General features: G+C 40.4%; 1 protein-coding gene across 2 annotated transcripts in view; it reads right to left on the reverse strand.

Annotated features, from left to right (window-relative positions):
* LOC108876903 (transcription initiation factor TFIID subunit 4) overlaps nucleotides 1–12,212 on the reverse strand; it is an 82,938-nt gene that overhangs the window by 41,260 nt on the left and 29,466 nt on the right. For both annotated transcript variants that reach the window (XM_018666704.2, XM_018666705.2), the window contains 2 exons: nucleotides 6,801–6,931; nucleotides 2,210–2,335 (listed from right to left, as the gene is read on the reverse strand). In XM_018666704.2, the coding sequence (XP_018522220.1) occupies nucleotides 2,210–2,335; nucleotides 6,801–6,931 (257 nt within the window). The remainder of the gene's footprint in view (nucleotides 1–2,209; nucleotides 2,336–6,800; nucleotides 6,932–12,212) is intronic.

Below are 12,212 nucleotides of genomic sequence, written 5' to 3' on the forward strand. Positions count from 1 at the left end.
TTATATCATCAGTAACTTTTTAACAGTGTTTGAGTGTTCCTTTAAATCAGCCTGTTATATTGACAGGGATTAGAGCCAGTGTGCTGGTTCAATGATGAGCTAAATATACATGTGTCCATACAATAACATGGAACGGTCAGAAAAAGATTCAGCACACAGTTAAACATTACTAGCATGTTGTCAAGCAGTGTGTTGGTGTAAGAAATTTCCCTCATCAGGCAAAAATTTGCTTTCCAAACTTCTCCTTGAACTGAAACGCCATGGCAACAAGAGCCAAAAAGCCACAGACATGGCTCTGAGGTGAAGTCAAACTATCCTCAACGAGGCTCATGCAATCCAAAAAGCCCTGGAGTAAGCCCTTCCTCCCAGAAGTTGGCTAAAATTGCAAAAAAAAAGTTCTCAACTAATCCTGTTAATAAAGAGAGAGAAAAAAACAGATTACACTGTTCAACCATGTAGAACTGAAAACGGACACAGAGGATCTAAAAGCTGTACTTTTCCTTTTTTTTTCTTTTACAACACACTTTACAGTGTTGTTTTCCTGCTGAGGTAATGTCTTTTTTTTCACAACCAGGAGCGAGGCTATGTGGTTTCTCCTAAGAACAAACAGACAAGTCATGAGGTCTGGTGGCCAGTGTTCATCAACTAAAGGATTTTCTAATATCCTGCATGGCAGGACCGCAGCGTAATAATGCAATTAAGACAGCGAGGTGTGCTGCAATGAGAATCTTTACTGTGGGACATTGGCTCCATTCAAAATTAATTAAATTAACCTAGCTTTCTGCTAATGTTGCACCGTGGGGCATTTTCATTTACAAAAGATTCTCTCTCTCCCTCTTTTTTTTTTTTTTTTGGTGTGTGTGGTGATCTTTTCAAATTTGAAGACCTCTTTTTACTGATAAACAAATGTCTCCACATGTACAGGACTGTGATCAGGTAACAACACAAGGACTCTATTTGTAGTTTTAATACTCTCCGGTCAAGTTTGTGCAGGCATTCCCTATTCCCTATTCTGTATGTTTTGTTGTGTGAAGTTATAATGAGCATTGCACAAGAATGATCAAACTATCAACTGGATAAAAGTATTTTTCATACGTCCTTGAACAAAAAAAAAATGTACTGAAGACAGTTCATATTATTTCATGTGATGTACACTTAAGTACTATGACACTCAATAATTAATATAATAAGCTCAAAGCATAAATACATGGAGCCAAGAAAAGGATTGTAGATTAATATATGATATGAACTTTTCTCTGCTGCAGGCATTTTAAATAAGTCTCTTGGCAGTGGGTGTTAGCAGGTCGTGACTGTTGAAATGCAGTGTAGTGAAAAGCATTGCTTATTATGTTAGAACTGTGTTTGAAATTACAAAGACCAAATGCACTCTACACTGTTAAAGCCCCCCCCCCATGTAGATCAACTTCACCAAAATTCAGGCAAATAATGCATGTGTTGTTCTGATTGCTACTTTCATGTGTAACATCTGAAATTCTAAATATATTTTGGTACTAAAGAGTTATTGCTGTAGTATATATGTGTGTATATTATCAGCCTTCTTCCTTGGCACTTTTGTTCATGAAGTTTAAAAAGCGCAACTATTTCTGTTCATAATTATTGATGCAGTTTATTCTGAACAAGTCTTTTATACTGCTGCTGAAAAAAGGCAATGTCTACTTAATACCAGATGTAAAAGCTCTACATATCGATGGATAGATGGACAGAAAAAAAACACACGCTGGCTTCTCTGACACACTGAGAAATATGTGCTCTTTTTAAAACGGATGCTCTGTTTCACCTGAGCTGTCAAGGTTTGTGATAGAGGGATGTTTTGCAGGTTGTACGTGGGGCTAGGTGAGTGTATGTGTGGCGGGTGCATGGTGCATGGGGGTTGCGTAGTGTACGGGGTCCCCTTCCCCCCACCTCCTCCTCCTCCTCCTCCTCCTCCTCCTCACTGTGTCCGGGGAGGAAGAGCCAGGACAGAGGAGCCCTGGGGCCAGGAGCCTGGGAGGACACAGGGAGGTCACTTCATCCACTGGTGTCACACTCTAATTCATCTGTCAGGGCCTGCGCAAGAGCAACATGCACACATACACACACCAGTACACAAGCACACACTGTTGCACAGGGACATAACAACTCTCTCTCTCTCACACACACACACACACATGTACACACATAGCAAGATGGTGAGGTGACAATAACTTACTTTAGCGGCTTTCAACAGGATCTCTCTCTCCTGCTCGTCCTTCCTCTGCTTCTCGATTCTCTCCAGCTGTTCGAAGAAGCGGAGCTGAGAGCGAACGTCTGCAGACTGCTCGTAGCACTCATCGTCCTGACAAGCAGATAGAGAGAATATCACTGCAACGGTAACAGCTGGAAAAAAAACACAAAAAGCTCACAGTCCCATTCGGTGGAGGGTTCAGCCACAAATTTCAGAACTTTTAAGAAATTCCTGAGTCCATCTATAAACACTGACCAATCCCAAAAGTGAAGGAAAATTTGCATCACCTATTGTAAACAAACTGCTGCTGTAGATTATCCATTTGACCAAAAGAGCGTAAGCGCAGAGCATGAATATCTGTCTGACAGCAGTGGCAGAATATTGTCAAAGACACAGAATTAATTTGTCAGTTATATTATTATACTATTACATGTAAGAAAATTGTCAAAAAATTACAATCAGAATATGTCAGAGCCCAAAATAACTGCAAGTCATTTACACGGCCAATGGTCCAAAGCCAAAAGATTTTTCAAATGTAATGACAAGAAACAGAAAAGCAGGAAATCCTCACATCGGAAAAGGTGGAAGCAGTAGCTTTATATAGACAATTTCCTTGAAAAATGTTTAAAATAATTCATGGATTGTAGGATTGCCGCCAAACAATTTTCGGGTGACTGGCTAATAGATTAATTGACTAATCATTACAACGCTGTTCCACTGTGAAGGTAAGTAATCATGTCACTTTCTGTTTTCAACAAGACAGAGAAGAGAGAAAGCCAGACAGACAGATGGAGAGCACATTGTGAAAAAAGAGGAAAAAAAGTTTTGTAAGTCTTCTGTAATCATAATTAAGTTTGCTTGATGGGAAGATGCATGAGTTAGTCTTCATCATAGGATTTATGAAACAGTAAGTTTTGAGAAGATTTTGCTTTTCATTTTGAACTTGAAGTTTGCAATTTCTAATGACTTTTTAAGACTTTGTTCAAAATTAAATACATTGTTCTGATACCAAATGAATAGTATATAGTAATGTGTAATAGTACACATTTTATTGTGTCAAGATTAGACTGAATTTATTGCATGCATTGGCCTAGCTTGAGGTGATCGTGCCCTCTGTTAAAAACAGTCATACAGCCTTAGTACAAAAGCACAATGGACTGCCACCACCATCAAAATCTATGTTTACAATCACAGATTACAATAAATAACTCAGCTGATAGGCATAAAAAAAATACCTTCATTATTAACTTCACATCTGTTTAAACCAAGAATCCAAACTTTAGGATACAGTTCAGCTGGAGCAGCACCAGTCTGAACACATCAACAGACGATAACACGCCAACTTTTTCTATTTACAGACAACACCGCTCTTTTCATATACAGCATCAACTCCCACATGGGAAAAGGAAAGGCAAGTGGAAAAACAACTTTTGTAGGTCATCAAAAGTTAATAGGATAATTGCTTATTTCACATGTTTGCGCGCGTATGTCTGTATGTTTCCCATGCAGCTCTGTTCTCCTCATCCACTTGATTTCTATATCGCTCTCTTTTCTATCTGTGTGCGCGTCAGGTCTGTGCATGTGTGTGTGTGTGTGTGTGTGTGTGTGTGTGTGTTTCTGTGAGTGGATGATAGGAACTGGGTGGCACAGAGCACAAAGGCACATCAGAGGAGGCTCATCGCCAGCACCCCTCCAACCCCCCTCTTCCTCTCTCTCTCTCTCATCCAGTCTCCCTCCTCTTTGTTGCAGCGCTGAGCCTGCACTCTTGCCGTAGTTCCTGCCGCCGCTGCCGAAGCCCGGTTGCTCTTTAAGGCCGCTTCGTCTTTTGGTCTTTTTCTCTTTTTTCGCTGATGTCAACAGAGTGGCTTCACAGAGATTCATGCCTCTCTCTCTCTCTCTCTCCCTCACACACACACCTCATTTACAAAACCACAAAAAAGGAAAAGAGCGAACGGAGAGAAGAAGAAGAAGTAGAAGCACAAAACAAGATGGGGACAGCTGTAGCGATGCTCTTCCTCCCTCCTCCTCATCCTCCCGTCTTGGCATCAGGAAAAACACATTTTCAAAGTTTCCCCCCAGTTCTCCCAACAATGCCGAGATTTAGGCTTGCAGTTTAGATGGATTTGTGCTTTAATGTACACCAATTAAATGTGGTTATATAGTTGCATTCAAGAGCTACGAGAGATAAAGCCACCAATAAGTACGCAGGTGTACACAGACGCGACTCAGAAGTACTTTCATACCTCAAGTTTTGACTGACAAGAAAAGGCTGAGCTCACCTGTTTATCAACTTAAGGGTAGAGACAATTTCTCATATTGACTTTTATGTGTCATTTTTGTTTGTGAGTTTATGTGTGAGAGAGGGAAAAAAGTGCATTTCATGCCACTGTGTGTCTCTGTGTGAGTGTGCATACAAATGTGTCCATATTCATGATTATGTGTTTATGTGTTTATGTGTGTGTGTGTGTGTGTGTGTGTGTGTGTCTAACCCTAACCCTGATAAAGTTTCTTCCCTAACTGGAGTTATTTACTGTCTTTTCCAAGTTTTAATCCAATATCTATTGTATATTTTCTTACATAAATATCTGCCCATGTATGTAAACAGCCGTCTGGGTTCAAGCCACACATTTTACATAACGACAGATACTCATAACAAAACTTTGACATCATCTAGTTTGCTTCAACCCAAACTACAGTGCATATATAGGGTCACTTCCCGCTCTTGTTATTTCAGTGGCAGCTTTAGTGTTTCCTGATGACACTCAAATAAACAGGCCAGCATTGGCTGCATGCTAGGGATATGTGTTATTAGGGCTTTATCAATTCTGTTGCTGCTTATTTATTACTGATATTTATCAGTGCTCTCAACAATACTTCATAATAATGTGGCATTTCTCATGCCCTGTTTATGAATAATTCATGTCAACGAAAATAAGCACGTTGGCTTTCTCAGGGATAATTTTCCAGGATTTGGAAGCAGCAACATTAATCACGAGTGTTTGAATGGATGTTGATTGTGTTTCCTTATAAAAGTGAATAACTATAGATTTGTTTTATATGATCCAATCAGTTTCAAACAAAGTCACGCTAATGCGTAATTGTTTTACAAGGCCTAACCTGCAGTCACACAAGATTTCATCCTCCATTCTTCCCAGTGAAGAACAAGGTGAGATGCATTGACCCTGACTGCTGACCCTGTCTTGTTTGCTATGCACTGAGTTCAGTGACCTGTGAAATTGTAATGCTCTCCAATACCCAGCCAGTTAGAGGTTAGAGAGAGGTGGGATTGACCTCTCATTCAAGAAACGTTGGTTATATTGCTGATTACATGCCTATATAGCAAAATAGGAGTAGACAAGAAGATGCTGATTAGCTGCAGTGAATTCAAGGATATTAGCTGAGGGTAAAGGTCTGGTTACACACAAATTGCGCTGTTGACCTGCCACTGCCCCGTGCTGGTGCACAAGAAACAGCCTGTTTGCTTATACGAGGTATAGCTATTAGACTAATGCTGTAATATAATTTTATTGAACATAAAACATTTTTCAGTGTCGTTCTCCTTCAGCATACTCCGCTTCTGCATCAACACACCACTGCATTCGGGTTTCCACTGATCAAAGCAGTGCAGTAGGCCTTCTTCGGAAAGTTGTCTCAGAACCTCTGTTGTTCTTTTCTTTACTTCCAACAGACTCAAAACGTGTTCCTTTGAGCACAGATTTGATCTTAGGAAAAGGGAAAAAGTCACACGGTGCTAGATCAGGTGAACAGGGTGGTGATCAGTCACTATAATTTGTTTTTGGGACAGAAACAGCAGTGTGCGCTGCGCTCTCAACTTTTAAGCTAATCATTTTCCTATGCCTTAGCAAAAACATGTGCACTTCAACCAGTAGCTAGCAGTGAACTAAAGACGTCACTTATTGGAAACTTATAGCATTTGTGCGTGAATTCCCATATGATTAGTTATTTGATATATAACAATCGGTGTGACTGTGAACCATGTGGTTTTATCCTCGTAAGCGCATTCTTGTTATTTAATAGCCATACCTCGTACAATGAAAATTTAGAATTTGTACAGATTATTGCAGATCATACTTTTTTTTTTTAACCATGCTCAAACAGTAGTCCAAATTTTTGAAAAGCGATAGCCACAGTGTGTGAGTGTCTTTATGTTACCTGATGGTGAAAAAATGCAGCAGGGTAAAGCACAGTGCGCTACAATAAAGAACTGACAACAGATTATGCTTAAAGGATAATTCTGGGATTTTTTTCTTTACCTCTTTATTTTCCCATGTTTTTGGGTGTAAATGATTGATAGGCGGACTCTTTAAGGTTCTCTTCCATAATGCTGTCAGACACTTATAATAACAAAATGAGCCTGTCAGTGACAAAAACAAGCCATAGGCAATTGCCCATTGGATTACACTGCAGCAGCTGTCTATCCCTTTACACCCAAAAACATAAGGCCCAGGTTCAAAAATGCCGGAGTTATCCTTTAACATAACAGACCAGATACATTACAAAAAAATGGTTGACTTTAACACTGATGTTGTTGAGCACATCTATGCATTCTTCCTACCTTACAGGAGTCCAGTCGGTGCTGTGCGATAGTAGAAACCTTTTCTACCACAGTACGAAGTCGTGACTGTGTGGCGTGCGAGATGAATGTCACTGCCTCCATGGGGACCTCTGTGACTCCAAACTTCTTAGCTGTGAAGGATTCACACACACACACACACACACACACACACACGTACACACACACACACTCTGTTAGGACAAAATGAAACTTTTGCAATCAGTAAATCATTAGTATCAATTCGACACCTCTTTCTCACACAACAGGTACAGTTAGTGCTTTTGCTTCTCATAATTAAGCCCAGATTTCTCATCTGCCATCGCAGAGTTTTATAACACAACCACTGCCACTGTCCTCACTTTTGATTGGATGAAGGGATAAAAAGGTTGAAAGTGCCTGTTTTATCATCATTTCTCTTGCCTCTGCCATTTGCCTTTGTGAGAAAAACAGCAGCTAAGCAGGTAGAAGGTAATTGTTTCTGAGAGGAACACACGCAAGAAACACAAACACACACAACCAAACAAGTAATAAAAACAGAAGACCACAATTTTCATTCCACTCATTCACACCTACTGTACTCATACACACATTCGCACAGAGAAACTGTGGATCAGGGTGTGCAATTAACTCCTAGAAATAGGACTCATCACACAGAAAAGTTAATTTGTTTCACAGTCTTAGTGCAAATTCCAGAGAGTGGCTTTACTAGCTAAGCTCCTTCAAGTGTGTAAACGACATTGACCATCTCTTTTCGTACGAGAAGGATAATTTAGTTTCCTTGGAGCAAAACTCATCTGAAGTCATAACAAAAGAGAGGAGGACAGACTTTGGTAGGGTTACTATCTGTTTCCAACTTCCTTTTAAATTATTCCATTAACATAATTTTCTCTCTGGCACCCTTTTAAGTAAACCACACCAATTATTTAAATCAGCCGAACAATACATATACTCCTCACCAGCTCAGGCTTTGAAATAAATGGGGGGAGCCCTGTTAGCCTTATAATTACAGTGGCAATACATGTGGCAATGTCACAAGGTCAAAGAAAAACACTAATAGGCTTCTGCTTCCCCCAAAAATAAGATCTTTCAGGGACATTAATATTTCAGAGAAAGTTTAAGAGACTTAGCCAGAGAGGGACACATTTCTGTGAGCAAAAACATGGTCCTAAACTTGTAATGATACAAATCATTATCATTCACCTAGAAAAAAAGGCCTATGACACAGCTAGAAACAGACTAATGAAGTGGACAGCTTTAATATTTAGTCTAATTTATACTAGAAAAGAGAGAAAAGATAACAGGCATGACATGCATCAAAGGCTGTAACATCTCCAGATAGACAGATTTTCTTTCTTTTTTTTTTTAATGTTCCATCAGCTCCAGCTCTACTTTGCTGAATAGCGAATGCTGACATGATAATATACTAAATATACGGCAGTTGTGAGGGCTCAACAAGTGCAACATAAGAAAACACATGCAAACAGACAAAACTTCATCATCAACTTGACAACACATGTGCTGCAAATACACACAACACAACCACCATAGACAAATGAGCAGCAAATACTTTCTGTCTTCACCTATCACAATACATGATTGTGGACGTTTGTATCAAGGTTTTGGTTTCAGAATAGTTACACACCTGGTTGTGAGCATCTGTATTGGTGCCCATCCAAAATATATGACTGTAACTATGCAGACTGGGGCAAGAATCCATTACATCTTCACAAAGTCCATTTCTGATTTTAAATCTAGACTTAAGACATCCCTCTCAGCCGTTTTCATTAACATAGTTTTTGTTTTCTGTATGTGAAGTGTCCTAAGGTTACATGAAAAGCATTTAGATCAAAATTATTACAAATGCATACTGTATATGCATGCCAGCGGAACACGTGATTGAACAGCAAATTGGAAGCTTGCTTTGAAGAGAGGTTATGCTCGGGGATCTGTTACCCACATCAAATCAATCAATCACATCAGATTTTGGGCAACGCACCACCACTGTGGAGATGTGTAAAGTATACATTTGCCCTCAGTCTATTATGTTTCCATTCCCTTCTTCACCTTTGTTTAGCTGTTTCTGATCATATCTAGTGTTCAGTACAACAAAGGGATTTCTGTCTGTGATGGAGCTGCAGAGATCACGTGAGAATCATAAAGACAATGAATTACAGGGGACATTTTCAACAGGTAAATCATCCATAATCACAATGTGTTCATTTGTGTGTTAATTGTACTAGTCATGAATCTTGCCTGGGCATCACAGAAAAGCTGTCTAATGTCTAATGTTAAATAACACAATACATTCTTATGCAGTAGCTGCCTGCCCATCACTTTCAACACAATCCCATGGGGAGGCACGGCCTGGTAACTTGAATATTTATTTAGTATAGAACTGACTGGTATCCATAGCAACAAGGGTCCCCCTGAAAAGTAGCTGGCAGTGAACATGGAAAAGGTCCTGATTGACCCATCTATACTAGTTTATATCTATCCTACCTTTAACTATGTGATTCTTTGAGCAGCTTTCATTGATGCTTTTGACATAACTTTCACTGTCTGCTTTCAGCTCCCAAGACCCTGCGATACCTGAACTCCACTTGGGGCAGCTGCTTTCGCTCACCTGGATCAAGCAGTTTATAATCTCAGGCTTACCGCTCTGAGCCAACAGGCAAGGTTTAATAAAGTCACAAGGACCACTCCACTTTCAAATGGCAGAGATGCAACAGCCCCAAGTCATATCCTTGTTCCGGTCCACACCCACCTAAAATGTGTTTCACGAAATGCCAAGAATACAACACCGTTGTTTCTATGAGCAAACAAATATGGACAAATTGCTCACCGAAGCAACCCCTGAACCTCACAATCAACTCAAACATGCTGAACATAGCGATAAGCTTCTTCCAGATTTACAAAACACATGTAGACCTGTGTAGAATTAGTGAATGCTAATGACCCCTTGGTGATCTGTTCCTCCCGAACCAGAGGTTTCATAATCAGCCAGTGTACGGCACTCCCAAGCGACCTTAGCAATTTGATTCCACGTCCTGTCATTTTAATTTTTGAAAGTAGTGATGCGCATTTGCAGGGCAGTATCCCTAACATCCACTTTAGACATGTCAACCAACGTGTATGAATTGTATTTTGGCTTTAATTCTTTGTCATTTTTTGATAATCTACATTTACGGTGTTTATATTTTTCCAAGGGTTTAAGGAAATATTAAGCTCCATGAATGTAATTTCACTTGGCTCGCCAACAGGAGCTGCATTCAAGAGCAAACAAAGCAGGCAAAAAGCAAAAAGATGCAATTGGGGCAGTGTCAGGAAAACAAGAAATGAAAATAAATTGTTTAGGGATTAACAACAGGACTTTAATCCTGCTATACACATACTGTACTAATACTGATTTAATGCAAATCCAAACAACAAAGCTAAAAAGATAGACTAGGTTTGATAATGCAGTTGAAGAGCTGTGTGGTGATTATGATTAATAAGTAATTAGTAAAATAAGTTATTATGCACAAATTAGGAACCAAGAGGAGACAAATTGTTTAATGGTTAAATATACGATTTCTGGAGATATTGGGGCTCACAACTGGAAGGCTGACATGTTTGCGTTGACCACCCTTTTTCCCTATAGCAGGTCATGGTAGTTTGATGGTAAAGCTGACTTGATATGAGTGTGGCATGAAGCACTCTCTTTGTTACGAAAGTGACTCATGTACATCTACCTGGAAATAATGCTCTACTTAGAACACATCCAAATCCAAACGGAATAAACCAATCTTCTTGTCATTGCTATTATTTCCGTTCAGCCATTAAATTGCGCAATCAAGATATATTTGAGGTAATATTCCATGCATGGATGCTTAGGCTAATATATTTTCAGGTCTTAAAATTTGACTATTTTAAGACATTTTTGGTAGCATTAAGAACCTGTGTCTGATCTGTCTGCTTGTGTCTGCACACAGCCCATGTGCAAGTATACACGATGTGTGTGTGTGTGTGTGTGTGTGTGTGTGTGTGTGTGTGTGTGTGAACTTAAAGGTACCAGTGGACTATCATTACTTTGAGGAGTTTTTCTAGAGAGCTCCAGCTGTGCCTGTGTTCTGGTTCTTGAAACGGGGGGGGTGGAGGAGTGCTGATTTGCAGCCTCACACCACCACTACCACCCTGCACCCCAAACCTCAAGGACAAGCCTAAAGAATTACAAGGGGAGGGAGAGAGAGGTTTGGGAGAGGGGGGCAGCACAAGTGTTTGTTTGGAGGGGATGAATAAGAGAGGAGAGGAAACAAGACAAGGAGAGACATAAAGCGGAAAATACAGAAGAAGATAGAGAGAGGCAGCCAACATCCTCTCCTGGAATCAGTATTCAAAAAAAAAGAAAGGAAAATAAAGGGAGGAGAAGAGTCAGGACGTCTCCACTGATTTCCAAATTTTTAAAAAGTAACAAAGATAGGGATAGAGTGAACTATTATCTCTACTTTGATTCACTACCTGAGTGAAAACCAATCGTTTTGTGGGGCAAAAAGAGGGCAGGAAAGGTCAGAGTGAAAATGTAGTGGGAGGTTCAGTGGTAAATGAGAGGGCAGAGCAGAGTGGAACTTGGTGCTTGTACAGTAAAGAGGAGCAGCCGAGTCTTTCTGATTGAGTGGAGATGGCAGGCCGGGGGAGCCTCCCTCGGACTGCTGTCAGCTGGGAGCGTGGAGAGGCCAATCACTGACACAACAAAGCTGCGTAAGTGCCACTTCCCCAGCAGGGGGCGCCCTAGCCTCCTGCCCTGTATCATGCTGCGTGCCCCCCCCCGAGGAAAGATTTATATTTTTAAACAACCTCTCTGCCCCAAGGTGACGGGATAACAACCACGCCAAGAGTCCACGTAACGAAACATCACCCGCAGGTCTCTGTGCTACACTAAAGATACTTTAATTGAGATAAAACAAGATGAGGGCGCTAGACTCCCCGTCACGTGGAATTATGCTGTGTGTTTTTTGATCTGATGCACAGGAGCAAGATGCTAGGCGCAGGGTTTATTTTGAGTAATAACGCTCATTATACGTTTTCACAGGTTTCACTGTGCAGCGAGAGCCTCAAGTATATTTCAAGCAATAAAACTGACTGCCGGTAGCAAAAAGAGGTAATGAAGACACTATCACTCTCATGTGATGCTGCACAAAAACACCAAGACCTCTCTACCTGTATCGATTAGCACATGCAATACCATGCACTATCAGAGTGTCAAGATCCTCTGAAAAGAAATCTCAATGCCAAGTCTCATTCCTCTAAACTCTGTTCCTTTAGTCCAGAGGACAATCTGACAGCCAGCCTTCAAAAGACAAACCCATAAAGTATTTATGTGTGTGCCTGAGGTCCAGTGAGTTCAGACAGCCACTGAAGAATTCATTAAAGGAG

This window comes from Lates calcarifer, linkage group LG2 (assembly GCF_001640805.2).
Source record: "Lates calcarifer isolate ASB-BC8 linkage group LG2, TLL_Latcal_v3, whole genome shotgun sequence".
In the NCBI taxonomy this organism is placed as follows: domain Eukaryota; kingdom Metazoa; phylum Chordata; class Actinopteri; family Centropomidae; genus Lates; species Lates calcarifer.